We start from the raw sequence: 17,525 nt of genomic DNA on the forward strand, positions 1-17,525 counted from the left end.
AGAGAGAAACAATTTTAACATGCAGCTCAACCTGCATAATAAATGCTACAGCCAGAACCTATACATGCAACCAGAGTTGGACACGAGGTGGCAGTAACAGCACGTCTGTTTAGCCAGGCCCTTATCCCATGCCCATTTGTGTTGCTGGAGAGTGTCTTCCAGAGGGGCTGGAGTTGGATAAGAAAGATGAACCAGCCACGGGATCGGTCCCCATCACAGCCACACTCCACACCAGGGTCTTACCCCTCCCTCACTGCCCTGCTGCTCCTTCCAGCAGGGGCACGCGGACCTGCTGCAGTATACCTCATCCTGGGCCTTGCCCCGAGCTGTGGCTGTCCCCCCATCACCACTCCGGGCATTTCGGTGACGTCCCTTGGGAGTGCAAGGCCCCATACAGACTAGCTGCCCACCTGAGGCTCTCAAATGCCTCTACATTAATTGCTGGTTACTTTCTCCCTGCCAGGGGTTTGAGTTACCTGCACTTAATCAACAGCCCTAACTCAAAGATATTAATCATGCTGTTAAACAAGAACACAATTGAAATTAAATATTTCAGGATGTTTCTACATTGTCCATTATGTCGATTTCAGTTACAACACAAAACAAAGTGTACAGTACTCACTTCATATTTATTTTCGACAACAGATATTGGCACTGTAAAAAACAACTGAAAAATACTAATAGAAGTACTGTAGTGCAATCTCTCTGATCAGAGTGCAACTTGCAACTGTAGTTTGTGCTACATGATTGCACTCAAAAAACCTGATGCAAGACTTTAGAGCTTACAAGTCCACTCAGACCTACTTCTTGTTCAGCCAGTCGCTAAAAAACAAACAAGATAGTTAACGTTTACTGGAGATAATGCTGCCCTCTTCTTAGAGTGTTACCTAAAGTAAGAACAGGTGTTCGCATGGCACTGTTGTAGCTGGTGTTGCAAGATAGTTACATGCCAGATGCTCTAAAGATTCATGTGTCTCTTCATGCTTCGGCCATCATTCCAGAAGACATGCTTCCATACTGATGATGCTCATTAAAAAAAAAGTGTGTTAATTAAATTTGAGACCAAACTCCTTGGGGGAAAAATTGTATGTCTCCTACTCAGTTTCACCGGCATTTGGCAATATATTTCATATTATAGCAGTCTCTGATGATGACCCAGAACACGTTTGTTTTAAGAACATTTGCACTGCAAATTTGACAAAATGCAAAGACAATATCACTGTGAAATTTCTAAAGATAGCTATAGCACTCAACCCAAGATTTAAGAATCTGAAGTACCTTTCAAAATCCGAGAGGGACAAAGTGTGGAGCATGCTTTCAGAAGTCTGAAAATAGCAACACTCCCATGTGGAAACTACAGAACCCGAACCAGCAAAACCACACATATACACACCCCTTCTGCTGGTGGCATCTGACTCAGATAATAAAAATGAATATGCGTCAGTCTGCACTGCTTTGAATTGTTATCAAGCAGAACCTGTTATCAGCATGGATGCACGTCCCCTGGAATGGTGGTTGAAGCATGTACATGTGAATCTTTATCACATCTGGCATGTAAATATCTTGTGACACCAGCTACAAGAGTACCATCTGAACGCCTGTTCTCATTTTCGGATGACATTTAAACTAGTCAGCATTATCTTCCACAACTGTAAACAAACTTGTTTGAGATTGGCTGGAGAAGGGTTGATTGGACTTTTAGAATTATGTACAAAAAAAATTCTGCATTCAAAAATAAAAACAAATGTAAAAAACTTTAGAGCCTACATTTGTAACTTCAACTTTCATGATAAAGAAGTGGCTGTACAGTACTTCTAGTAGGTGAAGTGAAAAATACTATTTCTTTGGTTTTACAGTGTAAATATTTGCAATAAAAAATAGAGTACTGTATACTTTGTATTCTGTGTTGTACTTGAAATAAATATATCTGAAAATGTAGAAAACATGCAAAAATATGTAAATGACACACAATCAAAAAGATGAATCTTTTTAAATCTCTAGACAGCCCTAGTTTTAATGGCTCTGAACAGAATAGAAAACTAATGAGTTAATTAATCTCAGCACAAGGCTTTTAGGGAACAGTGCACTGCTCACATCCTGCACTGGTGGTCAGGGGCACAGAGCAGCCACCCCAGCTCCACCTGAGGGCAGCTACTCAGCATCTAGAGGACTATGTTTCCAGAGAAGTGGAAGTGCAGGGATTCCCAGGTAACCCAAAGCCAGGATTACACCAGATGGCCGGTAGATGGCCCTGTTGGTCCAGCCAAGTCCACACAATATATGTGCCATTGAATGTCAGATTGCCACAGGCTATGGGAACTCCTCTCCAGACTCTCTCTAAAAGGATCAATGACCCTCCAGCCAGAAAGGGTGCTTTCCCTGAAGGCTGCATATCCCTTGCTCAATAGGCCCCAGCTCACCATGTCCCTAGGGGCCCAGCTCCAGCAGCCTCATAGCACTTTCCTCTTCTCCCATCAAAGTAGCCCACTGAGGATGAGGACAAGGTGCTCACCCACAGAATATCACAGAGGTTCTAAACATGTGAGCATGCATGGCCATCCCTCCCTGTCAGTCTCCTAGGGCAGCCAGGCCACCACACTTCAAACAAGGGGGAATTTAGCCGTTTCTAGGACTCAAACCCTGAGGTCAGGCAGGGCACCAAACAGTCTGCAGGCCCTAGCTCAGCAGACAGGAGACCAACACAGGTGGGGGAGGAGGGGAAGAGGAGCAGACAGCTACCACCCCAGGGGTGAGGTGGCAAGAGGCCCACCCCAGGCCCTCTCAACTGCCCAGGTCCCACTACTGGGTCAGCAGGGATCTACCCACAACACACTGACCAGTCTTCAGGTAACAACACAGCCTGACTACCATCAGCTGTCCCAAAGCTACCTCCTCTCCTCCCCTCCAGGTGTACCTGACTCCCATGGTCATCCTCCACCTCCTCAGGACACATTGTCTGGGGCCATCCAGCTGCTCCTCAGCATCAGCCAGGTCCAGCAGCTCTAGAGGATCCTCAGAGCAGTAGCTGTCTTCTACAGGCTCCTGCTCCAGCAGTGGGGAGAACATATCCCTCTCCCTTGCCAGCTCCAGCCCAACTAAGCCGCAGGACCCACCTTTTATACTTCTTGTCCCTGCCCCGCCCCTCTGCTTCTGGCCCCATGGGTGTGGCCTTCCTGGTTCCACCCACCACGGGGCATCTGGCCGTCTCTCCCTGTCAGTCTTCAAGGGCAACTATGCCTCTTTGCTACAGGTGCCAGGCCAGGCATCCTTCCCCACACTCCTGCCTGGCTTCTGGAGGCCACTTGCTTTGCTGCCCTGAACCCAGCTGTGCAGACCCTGTCCTTGCCTGCTCTGGTTTCCCTCCCCCTGACCAAGTGGAGGCATTATGTTCCAAGACACCCCACCAGAATGGCAAGGGCAGGAGGGTGCAGCAGAGCATGCACCAGCAGCGTGAGACTCAGGGGAGCCCAGAGAGAGAGGGACCAAAACGGGGTTTTAGATTATTCACCCCGTTCTTAAAAAATGGGACATTTCCCATGTGCATCATAAGGGCAGGTCAGTTGGCTTCAAAACGGAGGTGTGGATGCAAAAATCTAGGGTGGGCTTATGCACAGGGCAGGGGCACCATTTATTCCCTCTAGGAAGCCTGTGATTCCCCCGCAGAAACAAAAATAGGACCACCCTTGGGGATGGGTGACCACCCAGGGGGGAAACATCAGCACTTAACTTGTGCCAGGGATTGCCAGTGCTGAGCCTGGCATTTTTAGGCTTGGCAGTACATAGCCCTGGCACCTGTGGGCTCCAAGCCAGCAGCTGCTGCTCTCCGGCTGCCAGAGGCAGGAGGCCAGGAGCCGGGCAGGAGTGGGGAGCAAGGTCGCAGAAGGGATCTTGGTGCAATGGGGCAGGGAAGGTAGCAGGCCTGGGCGTGGCGAGCCCAGGGCGGCAGCAAGATCCAGGGGCAATGGGGGGATGTCTGGGGAGACGGGGAAGGCAGCAGCGGACAGTGACAGTGGGGGGATGGATGTGGGGGCCGGGGTGATGGACGGGGAGGCAGCGGGGGCCAAGGGCATGATTATCCTTAAGGCCAACCCTGAATATCCCCCTCTGCCTGATGAAGAGAAGGGATGCGAGGAGGGATCTCCTAATGCCCAGGTGATGGGCCACAGAAATTGGGGGCAGGAGACTCCCTCATGCTTGCCTGGTGAAACTGTTCTACTTGGCTTAACTATTCTTTGAGCCAACATCGAAACAAGAGTCTGGCAGCAGGCTGGTGGTTAGGCTGCATACCTGGCATATGGGAGATGCTGGTTCACATCTCCCCCGTTGGCTGCTGTGGAGAAGATCAAAGTGAGAGCTCCTGGTGTGTACCTGGGTGCTGCGCTCAGGGACTCCCTGCCTCTTGAAACTGTTCCAATGGAATTAACTATTCTTTGGGCTGGGCCAAGGCCAGGACTCCCTCTACACACTGGGGTTAGGCTAGATGTAGTTCAAATCCCCTGCTTGGCCTACTGAGAAGCAATTTGAAGAAGCTCTCCAGCAGCCTGGTGTGCACTTTGGGGTATAGTGCTGAGGGGCTCCCTCACTCTTGCCTTTTGAAGTTGTTCCATTTGATTTAACTGTTCTTCAGGCCAGGCCAAAAGTCAGAATCGCTCCATAGTCTGGGGTTAGGGTCCTTGCTTGGGCTGTAGGAGAAGCTGGCTCAAATCCCCACTGCCTGTTCAGCAGGAGTTTGCACAGGGATTTCCTCCCTCCCAGATGATTGCCCTTTGCAATGGGACATCCTTGTCTGAACCCCCTCCCTTTCTCAGGAGGCCATTTTTATCTTGGGACAGGAAGGGGATTCAGACAGGGCTTGCCTACCTCTGACCAGGGCCACCCAGAGGATTCAGGGGGCCTGGGGCAAAGCAATTTTGGGGGCCCCTTCCATAAAAAAAAGTTGCAATACTATAGAATACTATATTCTCATGGGGGCCCCTGCGGCCCAGGGGCAAATTGGCCCACTTGCCGCCTCCCGGCGGCCCTGGGAAAAATAAACATTTAAAAACCTTCCGCATCTTGGCACAAATCCAGTTTTGAGAAAACTTCTTTTCAAGTCACCTTTACAAGGTATCACTGGTTCTCAGCATCAACTAGTGCTAAAAGGCACTAAGCTCATTAAAAGGGTTGGACAAATATTTTCCGTCAAAACTTTTTTTGGATAGAAAACTAGGGGTTTTTTAAAAGCAGAAAAAAACACGAACAATGTCTGCTTTCCTTCAAAATTTGTTGTGTTTTTTTTAACTGAAAAGCTGAAATTAGTCTGCCAAAACCTAAACATGGTTTGGAGTTTCAGAAGTGTGTGGCCAAATATTTGCTGCTTGCTGTGTTTGATTGTTTAAAGAAACAATAAAAAAATTCTGCTTAAAAAAAATCCAAAACCTTTGGAACCACCTCAGCTGCTGGACCAAATGCCTGAGCCCATCAGTCAGCATTTTTCCAGGCTTCTGATACTCCGCCCTTCCTTGACTCATAGCTGTCTCCAAACTTTGGGCTTCATTTACTTGTAGGAACATAGAATGGCATTACTAGGTCAGACCAAAGCCATCCAGGCCCAGTATCCTGTCTTCTACCAACAGGGGCCAGCCAGGTGCCCCAAGGAGTGAAACTCCTAAAGGTAATGATCAAGTGATCTCTCTCCTGCTGTGGATCTCTGGACAAACAGAGGCCAGGACACATTCCTACCCATCCTGGCTAATAGCCGATTAATGGACTTACCGCCATAAATATCGGTTTCCATCCGAGAGCGCGCTCCATGGGATCCCTCACAAACTGGAGACGGTTACTGTAGGTTTGTCTTTAGTAATAGGCTTATGTAACAATACTCCACAACTGAGCCTTTGAGCTTGTTCCAGAATCTGAGATAAGCCTCATGTTGTGAAAAGCTGAAATGCTCAAAATAGCACAGCAACGTGGAAGAACACAGGGTGCTAAAATTAAATTAACCCAGGGATTCTCAAACTGGGGCTTGGGACCCCTCAGGGGGTCGCAAGGTTTTTACTGGGGGTCACGAGCTGTCAGCCTCCACCTCAAACCCTACTTTGCCTCCAGCATTTATAATAGTGTTAAATATATAAAAAAGCATTTTTAATTTATAAGTGGGGGTTGCACTCAGAGGTATGGTATGTGTAAGGGGGCACCAGTACCAAAGTTTGAGAACCACTGAATTAACCCCCCTGGAGCCTCAGGGAATGCAGGGGAGGGGTGGGGTGTCCTTTGGTAGGGTTGGGAAGGAGGTAGGTGGTGTATGATATTGCTCTTCTCATGTGATCCCTCCCCCATGGCTCTCTTGGCTCTATCACTGTTAATCTAAAGTGGCTAATTTTAAATGAAGCTGCCCTCCTCTGACATGAATCTCCCAATGGCACTGAAATTAAATGTAGACTATAATTTGGCAATTGAGAAGTGAAAGGGATGGTAGCCCTAAGGGAAAAAATAACTGCTTGGCTCTTTGTGTTAAATAGCTGTCTGCAAGCCTCCAACTGCTGAATGAGTTTTAGGGTAGGGAAGGCTGTGCCTCCCCAAACAGCCTGGCCCTGCCCCCTATCTGACTCCCACCCACTTCCTGCCCCCCCAACTGTCCCCCTCAGAATCCAGAATCTATCCTGCTCCTTATCTCCTCACCGCCTCCCCCAACCACCACCCCACCAACCCCCCCCATCCCCTGACTGCCCTGACCCCTATCCACTCCTCAGTCGAGTCCTGACAGACCCCCGGAACACCCACAATCCAACCCCCTGCTCTCCATCCCCTGACTGCCCCCAACAGGTCTGTCGAGGGCCGTTCCTGGGTTACCGCTGCCTCAGTGCGCCACGTCCAGGAGCTGCCCTGGCCCCTGGACAATGTGCAACGGCAGGGCTCCAGTGGGATTGGAACTCACAGCCCTGCCCCCTTACCACGTGGCTCTGACTCAGTGGGAGGAGGTCAGGTCCCGCCGCTGCAGCGCTGTCCAGGGCCGCTCCTGACACGGCGCACTGAGGCACCAGGGGTGGGGGAAGGCAGATGCGGGGCCCAGGGCCCAAGGCAAATTGCCCTATTTCCCCCCCCTGCCCCCCGGTGGCCCTGCCTCTGACTCTTCTTGGGAGGTGGGAGCCCCCAGTTCACACCCCTCAGCAGAGAAGGGGAGTGACCTCGGCGTGCCACAGCCTGGATGTGTATCCTAGCTACTGGAACAAGAAAGGGATTTGGGTCTTTTGTATGGCCACAATACTCATTAATTAAACCAGCAAGAGCTGCTTTGTATAGTCCACAGTCGATTTACAAGGGCCTGCACCTCAGGCACCAGATCCCGTCCATGGAGGCAGAGTGGGGATTTGAACCAGGATCAATCACATCCCTGAGAAGTGCCCATGGAGGCAAGCTTTAGCCCAGTTATTATGTAGTTAAAGTGGACCAGCATCAATAGAAAAGGCCGAGGGACCCCCATGTCAGAATACGCCCCCAGTCCAGCACTTACACCCTTCACTTGAGAGGTTAGAGAGCAATGTTCAAAACCCATCTCAACCAGCAACTCCCTGATCTGGGGACGAGCGGGACTGGGACTGCATCTGTACAACTGGGACTGCTCCAATTATCATTTAACGAAGGTGGACCAGCTTCAACAGACAAGACTGATGGAGCACCCAGCTTAGGATACCTCCCCCCTCTGGCACTTAGGCCCTTCACTTAGAAGGTTAAAACTCAAACCCCTTTTGCTTATGGGGATGGAGGGGGAGGGATTTTACCTGCTGGGTTTGGGTTCAGAATTGTCTGATGTTTCTGGACAGAAAAAGAAACTGGTCCAGGGCAGAGAAACTGGCTGACTCAAACCCACTTGGGTACAAGCTTTAACCCTCGCTCAGAAGGAGCTTTATTGAGGCAAAGATTTTACAAAGGAAAGCCATGCAAATGGTGTTTATAGACGTGCAGGGCTGAGAGGGTTAATGTCTCCGGTGCAAGGGGCTTGGCTCCTGGAGACAACTCCCCCCTCCCAGACAGAGCAGTGGGGAGGAAGCTGCTTTCCTGACAGTGCAAGTGGTTCTGGAATTGGAAAGAAATAACAGAATGAGTTAAATCAGCCGGGCAGGAGATACCTGCAGACTAGTTCTCAGCTCAGTGCTGCGCCTTCTGCTGGTACATGTGGCACTCCTCTTGCACAAACACACTCTGCAGACACACACACCCCCAATGGGGATAGGCCACACCTACCGGGCAATCCTATTCTCTGCCCGTTGAGCCATAGGATTGGCTGAGAAGTTTTCGTCCCAGATTGCCGCTGCATTGCGTGGATGTCAATACTGTTTCCTCACATTGGATCAGACCCAAAAACGTTTGTGCCACCTGGATCCTTTCCCCTCTACCCCCCCCCCCCCCACGTCCTGGCCTTGGACTTAAACAGCAGCACTGTGAGCAGGTACCTCTCCCAAACTGCTCTACATATAGAGCCCACGCAGCGTGTGGAATCCAGCCCCAGCCCTTCCCCGGGGTTTGGCTTTGTTACCTACAAAATAGATATGGGCAGAAAGCTCAGACTTAGACCTTCTCCGCAGGCTGGGAAGCTCCTAGGACTCCTCTCTCTAGCCTGCTCAGTCCACACCCTAGATCCTCTGCCTCCCATTTCCCTAATGTCCCAGTGGAGTACTGAGCCTCCTGCTCCAGGGAGTCAGCAGAGCCCACTTAACCCTTTCCTAGCAGGATGGACATCTGCCAATGGTGCAGTGCATGAGACATCACGGCCATACAGCCTGATACACCATACAGCCCTGCTATCCACACTGCCTCCCACTCCCCACTGCTCTCCCTCCGTTCCACGTACCTGCAGCTACAGCTCGTCATCATCACCTTGTCTAAGGAAATAGATGGAAAAGAGAGAGAAAGTAGCATCAGCACGAGCCAAAGCAGACAAGGGGAAAGTGAATGTCTCCGGCCCTTGAACCATCTACAGACTCCCACTAAAGAGAAGACATGGGCTGACTGACTTGGACGATTTAAAACAACACCAACCTTCTTCTCTTCTTTGCTCCGCAGCGGAACCGCCGACCTGCAAACAAGGGAAAAGAGTCTGAGGCCTCCTACGCCTTGGCTGGGCTGGTCCTCTCCACCTCGGTGCCCCCTCACTGCTCTCAGGCTTCCACCCACCTTCTGCTACCCCCCTCTCTTTGATGCAATAATCCTGCTGTGTCTATGGGGCAAAGAGCCCTTCCCCTGCAGCCTCTGCCTCCTCAACTCAGTGTGGCCTCTGCAGCCATCACATTGGGACCAAGGCCACCCCACCCACACAGGTGGGAACTCTCAGCACAGCCCTGGTTCAGCAAGCACACCGGAGTCTGGTGTGGGGTCCCCAAAGCTGTGGGGCTGGCCAGCCCTCGGGCACTGGGGGTGGGTGGGGTCCAGAGGCAGCTCCAGGCCCCAGCATGGCAAGCGTGTGCTTGGGGTGGCATGGCGTGGGGGGCGCTCTGCCGGTCACCGGGAGGGCGGCAGGCAGGTAGCCTTCGGCAGCATGCCTGCGGAGGGTCTGCTGGTCCCGCGGCTCCAGTGGACCTCCCTCAGGCGTGCCCTGCAGGAGGTCCACCAGAGCCGCGGGACCGGCCACCAGCAGAGCACCCCCTGAGGCGTGCTGCCATGCTTGGGGTGGCGAAATGTCTAGAGCTGCCCCTGGTGGGGACAGAACTGTGCGCATCTCTGGACTGACCCCTAGCTTTGGTTTTCAAGCCACCAGGTCTGCCTGCCCCTGCCCAGCCAGGAGGGAGGTGCACTCTGGGAACGTGCTCTGGGCTGTCCCTCACTGGCCTGTGGGTGCCAATGGGATATTTCAGCCTCCTTGAGCTCTCTGAACAAACGCCCAGGCTGCCTGCCTGTTGGGAGCTGCCCTGAGCACAGCTGTAAAGAGCAGCTGTGCATCTGGAACCCACCTGGAATATGCTGTTATTCCCATCTGCAGAGTTTGCAGCATTTGGGGCTAGTGGGTGAGACGCATGGTGTAGGTTATTCAAGGGTCCATGGCACTTTGCTCAGAGGCCAGGATGCTGACCCAGTCCTTCTGGCCGAACTCCACCTCAGGTAGCTCCATTCTGCATCTCTCTCTCTACACTGCTACTGCGGTTTCAAGTGCATACAGTTTTCTCCTTCCCTTTCTTCCCTGTAGTGGTGTGCACTGTTAAATGTCTATTGTGTTTAATCCCAGAGCTGGCTGTGTGTCAGCAGTGGGCAAAGTGTCCCCTGGCTTTATATGGCTAGGTTTGCAAAGCAGCCCAGCATGCTGGGTCACCAGTGAGTCTGCAGGAGTGGAGCACTTTGGAAAACCTGGTTTCTGCCTCTAGAAATGTCAGATATTGTTGCTCCCATTTTTAATTGGTGACCTTTTCACCCTGAACCTTAAAGCTGGCAGGAAAAGGCAAAATTGCTTCTGCAAATATTTGCACAATCTCCTCCCCATCCCACCCCCATTTTCTGTTGGAATCTTGCCTTGATGGAAATTTTCCTACTAGCTTCTACTAAAGATTAACATGCACCCAAATCTGCATCTAAGTTCTGAGCCATGTACCCAGCCTCTGGCCCCCAGCTCAGTGGGGCCTCCTGCAGCGAGAACAAAGCAGAGAAGAGATATGGAAGACAGAGGCTATTGTTCTCACTGATGTCCAAGGCCAGGGCGGAGCAAGGGCAGGGGAGGCCACATTAAACATTTCAGGGAAAGTTGAAGCTCTAAGCAGTGCTGTTGCTGCGGTTCTGCAGGGCAAAGCCTAGGCCCCTCTGACATGCGATGGTTTAGGGAGAATGGACCTCGTCCTGCCACAAAGCAGGGGTATGTTAGCAGGCCCTTCCGGCCCCCAGGCTGTGACACACACTGAGGCAGGACTCGCTTGTGCGCACACAAAGCACAGATGCACCCTTCCCTCCCTTCCCCTGAACTGGGCAGCCATGTGCAGCACAGTGGGGGGAGCAGAGAAGAGCCCCCACATGACCCCAGCCTTTGGGCTGGTGAGAGGCAGAGCTGCAGCCCCCCCGAAGTGAGACTTACTGAGGATGATGAGGAGTCCGACCACGAAAGCCAACACGGCGAAGATCAGCCCCCCATTCCGAATGGTCTCGTAATCTCGGAACAGGAGAGAGACATCTGTTAGCCTGGCGGAGCAAAGGGAGCTGGGCTGGGGGAGGGGAGAGTCGCATCTCACCCAGCTCTGAAGCTCTTGGATGAGCTGGGGCGGCCCATACCTTCGCCGCAGCTCCAGCACCAACGGCAGCCGGGCTTGGGCTGCTGCCTGAGAACAGCGCCTTGAAGGGCTTTGCTTCTGATTCCCAGTGCCACGCAGCTTGGCCCCTCTGTGACACGTGTGTGACATGAATGCGGGCCACCAAAGGCATCCCACAAAGCCACCCGCAGGCTCACAGAGCTGTGCCCCTGGCTACGGGATAGCTACTGGGGCTGGTACTGCCTACAGATCCAGGGCAGAAGGGTGACCGGGGGGCTAAGGGCCATGGCGAGATCTGGGCTCAATTCTTGGCCCATCCCAGGCTCCCTGTGTGACCAGGGGCAAGTCACTGAATCTGCCTCAGTTCCCTGCCAGCACCCAGGGGCCAGTAGCCCTCCCCCTCTGTCCTATTGATAGGGTAATGACACCAGACAGGGGCCGTCTCTGCCAGTGTTTGGAGCACAGCCGGACCACTGGACATAGAATTACAGACCAAAGGCTGGGTTAGCCAGGGTCTTGTGCAATGGTGCAGAGAAGCGTCTTACCATAGGTGAACTTGTTAGGCACCTGCTCTGGGACGATCTCTGGAAAAAGAGCGAGGAGGTCAGTGAGGAGCCAGGGGGGTGAGGTCCCAGAGCTGCTGGTGTATCGTAGCTCCACGACACAAGGGAGCAGCTATGGAACGGCTCCCCGCACCCCAGACTCTGAGCCTACCTGCCCCGGGGAAGGCACATCTTCTGAACAGTGCCCAGGGCTCCATGGGAGAGCTGGGGAAACAGCTGATCCGTCCCCTGCCCCTGGCAGCCAAGGAGAGACCTTCGGGGCAAGCCAGCATGGTGATCCCAGGCTGCAGCGGCCACACACTGACTGGCTGATGGTGCAGCCCTGTGGGATCTTGTGGGGCTGCTGGCAGAGGAGACTGGGAATGCCGGGGATAGATCCTACCCTAGCCCCAAGCTCCCAGTGGCTTCCACAGCTACCATTACACACCTGCCCCAAATTCACTGCGTCCAAGTGCCAGAGAGTCTGCGAGTCTCGTGTTCCTCCCCTCCCTCTGTCCACTTCCCCCAGGTCAATGTGGGTATGATTCATTTTCAACAGCATGTTTTGAAATCTACCCTTCAGCTTAGACCTGAAGCCCCCTTCCCCCACAGGTCCCCCATTATTCCAGCCCTTTCTCTTCCCTCCAACCCCCCATTATTCCAGTCTTTTCTCTCCTGAACATTTGTGCCAATGCACTTCCTCTCTGATGTACAGGCCCTCCCTGCTAGTCCAGTCCTCGGTCTCCCAAACAGATCTGCCAATGCAGCTCCTGTCCAACCTGCCCCAGGGCCTGCTATCCTGGTCCTGGTCTCTGCCAAAGGACCTCAGTCCTAACCTATTATCATGCCCTGTAAGCCAAACTTTCCCTCTGTGTATAACTGCTTGCTGGCCCTCGATAGTACCTTCACCAGGGCCACATAAATACCTAGAGATCAGCTGAGAGCGGCAGGCTTGGGCACTCCGATCAGGGCACACAGCACTCATGACCAGGGCCAGGCAATCCTGAGCAAGACCTCTGGAGAGTCTTCCATGCTGGGATTTCACAGCCAGCCTAGGGAGGGCTCCACTTCCCAGACTAGTGCTACTGGCACGCATATTGCCCCAAAGCTCTGCAAGTCTATAGTCACAGATCACCAAAACCTGCTGTGAAAGGACAGATTGTAACTGCTGCTGCTTGCCAGGCATCTTCACAGCCCAGCGCCATGTGCATTGGGAGCAGCATCTTGGGGGAGTCGTAAAACCTAGCAGGGTCCCTGGTCCCCAAAGAGAGTTCTGTGAAGGGAACAGACCTTGAGGGCAATGGAGAATGGAGTGGGGGTGGAGTAAGGGCATGGTTGATTTCACAGGCTACAGGTTCCTTGGGGAGCATGATTGGCTTTCCAAAGAGTCCTCAGCAAACTGCTATTTTTTTCCATCACGGGAAGCAGCTAGAGACAGGTTGGATTCCAGGTCCCTGGGATTTGGGGGGAAAATTGGTTTCCAGAGTCAAACTTCCTGGGTGGATCCCAACACCCCTTAAACTTTGGGCAAATCCCAATCGCACCCGTGTCTAAAGCAAGGTGTTCAGGAGGGGGAGGAAAATGTTAACCTGCATAGAGTAAAGTTACACAACTGCAATCAGTCACTGGCACATTCAATAGTCACCTTCCAACCTGCCTTTCCAACTCAATTATTTCTTACACTCACGGAGGGGACTGTGGAGCACTGGGTAGAAAACAGCTAACAACTCGGACTCTTATTCATCTGCCTACCACCACCTTGCCTTTTACACTGCTGCCTTGTTTGTAGGTGGGGCCAGTGGGGCCTTGTTAATCACTGCATTCCAAACAGGACAGGGCACATGGGGATTGGGGGAGTAAGACAGAAAAAAAGAGATGAAAAGGAAAAGGAAAAGTGTCACAGATTCAAATCTGCATTTTAAGCATGGGCAGATTTACTGGTTAGCCTGTGTCCCTCTGAATGGCTCCATGGTGTCTAGGAACCTGTGCTGGCACAAAGCAGCCACCATTTGTGGGTGTTACCTCACCGACACCCAGGTTTCACACAGTGCCCGCTTGCAATCTGACCGGGACGACAATTCCCACTCCCTTTGGTGAAATGGCGGAGCTCAGCTGACTTCCTGACTGCACAGTGCCGCAGGCTGGAACTTACTGCTTTCTGCTCAGCGGGGTCACACCATGATACCACTGCGCTGACCCACTCATTCTGTCCCCGTGCCGCTCTTCTCTGCTCGAGGTCCCCTTACCTTGCCACAGCATCCTCTGGTAAGAACAACTAGGGAGGGAAAATCCCTCTAGAAAAACTGACCCTTCTTATAACTACTGCTCCCCCTGCCGAGGGCAAAACTCTTGGGATTATTTGGGCATCTCTCCTGAATCCTTAGAGGGTTTCCCCAGCTCAGCCTTGGGGCAAGGCCCTCTTTCCGTGTGAGAGGATGAGCTCACTCCAAGCACTAGGATAAAGCATCAGCCAAGATCTTCACACCTGAGAGCCTAATGGCTGGCTCCTGAGCCCCTGTGAAGGCTCCACCCGGAAAGCAGCCTCAAGCTAGTGGGGCAGGAGCAGCCTGTGCCCAGCGCCTTTGACAATCAAACCACTCTGCTGATTTGGATGTCTAACCAGGGCTTAGGCCCCCACATCCAAGAGCACTGGGAACGCTTCCCTGCTAAAGGAGCATTCCCATCTACGTGCCTAAGCACAGAGCGCTGTCTGCCTACCACGCCTGCCAGCAAAGCCTAAACTCCAATTGCAGAGAGGGGGAATGAATGGCAGCGCGCTCCCCATGCTCCCAGGCACAGCCTGGCAGAGCACAGCCTGCCTCCGACAGGAGTGCGTTTGTCCCTGGGAGCTGAAGAGCAGAGAGACCCTTACCGTCAGCCATCTTCCCAGTGAGCTGTCCAGCAGGTGCCTTGGTCTGGGCGTGTGCACCACGGGGAAAGCACATTAATGGGGGCGGGGGCGTGTGGGACAAACGTCATTAAACATTAATGGCCTCAGTGTAATGTTTATCCCAGTCACAAGGTGAGGCACATGGCCCAGACCCAGGTTGTGGAAACATCAGACTCCTTGAGGGGCAAAGGAAAGAACAAACCCCTGCAACCAGCTCTTTCCAGTTCACATGGAGAGCAGGGGCTGAGCCAGATGCAACCTCAGCCTCTGTTTGAAAGGTCAATAGGAGTGTCATGGAGTTCAGCAAGGGGCATCTCAGCTCTGACAGCCCCAGCAGGGAGAGGGGAAGGGCTAATAAGGAATTAGGGCACTTTTCATTCTCCAGGTGCTTGGCAACCTTCCTACCCAGCACCCACAAGCTCTGCCTGCTGGGTCCTGTCATTATCCCCATGTTGCAGTGGGAAACTGAGGCAGAGGGAAGGACTTGGCCAAGGTCACTCAGTAAGTCAGAGGCAGAGCTGTGGGATTTCCTAGCTTCAGCCCTTGGCTCTGATCCCTTGATCATGTCTCTTGGCTTGGCCCTCCCGCAGGCCCAGCGTCTGAGCTGCTGATGGAGCAGCCTGCCCTAGTCCCAGTCCTTCGGAGGAGAGGATACAGTAGAAGCTCAGAGTTGTGAGCACCAGAAAGTTACAAACTGATCAGTTAGCCACACACCTTATTTGGATCCGGAGGTGCACAGTCAGGCAGCAGCAGAGACCAAAAACAAAAAAAGAGAAGCGAATACAGTACAGTGCTGTGTTAAACATACACTACTAAAAAAATAAAGGGAAAGCAGCATTTTTCTTCTGCATAGTAAGTTTCAAAGCTGTATGAAGTCAATGTTCAGTTGTAAACTTTTGAAAGAACCACCATAACGTTTTGCTGAGTTGCGAACAACCTCCATTCCCAGGGCATTGTAACTCTGGGGTTCTAGTGTAATCAACACACATCTCAACAAAGGCAGCGTCCTGCACCCAGGGCAGCATGGCAGGCAGTTCAGCCCATGTCATTGGTTTTGCCAATGCTGTCTGCATACGCCAGTGGCTTTGTGCTGACTCCCCTCCCCCCCAGGTCTGTAAACCTCCCCCCCTCCCCAGCAGCCAGAGGCTAAATGCAGAGCCGTCTGTTGAAGGCAGTTTGTTCTGTTCTGGCAATCAGTGACCAGCAAGTCACGCATCCCAGCCAATTACTGTTATGGTGCTTACAGAGTGGAACCTGCCCCAGGGGAAAACAACGAGGAGTCCTTGTGGCACCTTAGAGACTAACATATTTATTTGGCCATAAGCTTTCGTGGGCTAAAATTTTCACTCCATACATCCGATGAAGTGGGTTTTAGACCACAAAAGCTTAAGCCCAAATAAATTTGTTAGTCTCTAAGGTGCCACAAGGACTCCTTGCTGTTTTTGCTGATACAGACTAACACGGCTACCACTCAGAAACCTACCCCGGGGAGCTCTCTGCACCAGATTCCCAGAGCCCACAGGGAACACACACTGACACCACAGTGCTGAGCAGCAACGTAAGAACTTATCTAGCTAGTTGAATAGCCTGACAAACACCACCCTAGGCCAGCTCTGAGAAGCTAATCAGCTCTAATTACAGCCTCAGTGATACCAAGGTCTCACATTAAAACCCTGGCCCTGAGGAAATGCTGGGGCGCATTTCAGAATGTTTGTCCTTGTTATAAAAGGGCTGCTCCTTCGTGCTTTTCATAAGCAAGAAGCAATAGATGTAATGAGGGGCTGGGAGGACAGCATGTCTTTGTCTGTCTGTCTGGGGATTTACGCCAGGTGAGTGCCAGGTTTACACGCTATTTACTGACACCAGGTCTATTGTTTGTCTCTTTAAAGCAGACCCTGGAATTTGGGTCTTAGCATCATTGATCGGAGATAGCCTCAAATCAAGCCCAATTATTGGGGTACTGGAAATCTGAATCCTACTTCTGTGGCTTGCATCAGTCCCTGGCTGTGCACACTGTGCAGCAAACCCCGTTTGTCCCAATAAAGGAAACCTAGGGGGAATGACTGAAAACTGTGAATTAGTGAACAAACCACACCCCTCGACCTCCAAGAATGATGCCCCAGGAGTTGGACTGGTGCAGGTTAGCTTTAACTAAACCAGCGTGACCCAAAAACCTCTGGATGCCAACTTGCAGAGCACACTGGGGTATAACGGGGTGCAGGGATCTCCTGGCTTCACCCCAAGAACATCCTGTAATGTGTCTAGCAAAAGCCTGTGCCACACTAATCATTACAACCATTGTGAGATGCACATACAGAGATACGGTTATATACTAAACAGCAACAGCACGTTCTCTAGGGCTGTAGTGAAAAACAGGGCACACATCTGGAGACAAACTGTGGGGTAGGGGACACTGATCTCCAGAATAGATCACTGTGTATTGTTTGTCATACAATAGGGGTCTATTAACATACAAAGTCAGATGCTAATGAAGAGCTGGTGGAGGCTTGAGAAGGAAACTAAGAGGAAGAAGTGAAGATCAGGGGGCAGACATGAATCCAAAGGCTTGTTTTGGTATTTTTAAGGGCACAAAGATACACTCTGGCATCCTTCCCCTGGGAAGCAAATGGCCAGAGAATTGGATTCATGCAACAGGGGGATCACAGCCTGGCTTGGCTGAAAGCGCTGGAGGGACGTTTGGGGGAGATGTGCTTCCTCAGACCAGAGGAGTCCTTGTTCATGCCATTTAAGCTTTAGAGTGTGTCACAGTATATTTCCTCAATCTGAACCGTAGAGTTCAAATATGAGGTACTAGCATAAATTCCTCTAAGCTTAATTACCAGCTTAGATCTGATAGCGCTGCCACCAGCCAAAAATTCCAGTGTTTGG

The 17,525-nt window shown here is 51.9% G+C and overlaps 2 protein-coding genes across 2 annotated transcripts in view; both read right to left on the minus strand.

Moving 5' to 3' along the window:
• Positions 1–1,340: 1,340 nt before the first annotated feature.
• Positions 1,341–17,525, minus strand: part of LOC116822944 (T-cell surface glycoprotein CD3 delta chain) — a 341,703-nt gene continuing 325,518 nt past the window's right edge. The window contains exon 7 of the mRNA XM_075073516.1: positions 1,341–1,353. The gene's annotated coding sequence lies outside the window, so the exon portion shown is untranslated. The remainder of the gene's footprint in view (positions 1,354–17,525) is intronic.
• FXYD2 (FXYD domain containing ion transport regulator 2) lies at positions 7,905–14,664 on the minus strand. The gene is made up of 6 exons (XM_075073518.1): positions 14,619–14,664; positions 11,750–11,788; positions 11,033–11,107; positions 9,019–9,055; positions 8,831–8,861; positions 7,905–8,055 (listed from the first exon to the last, which is right to left on the minus strand). The coding sequence occupies exons 1-5, from the start codon at positions 14,626–14,628 to the stop codon at positions 8,837–8,839; spliced, it is 186 nt and encodes a 61-aa protein (XP_074929619.1). The 5' UTR covers positions 14,629–14,664; the 3' UTR covers positions 7,905–8,055; positions 8,831–8,836.

This window comes from Chelonoidis abingdonii, chromosome 18 (assembly GCF_003597395.2).
Source record: "Chelonoidis abingdonii isolate Lonesome George chromosome 18, CheloAbing_2.0, whole genome shotgun sequence".
NCBI classification, from domain to species: Eukaryota; Metazoa; Chordata; order Testudines; family Testudinidae; genus Chelonoidis; species Chelonoidis abingdonii.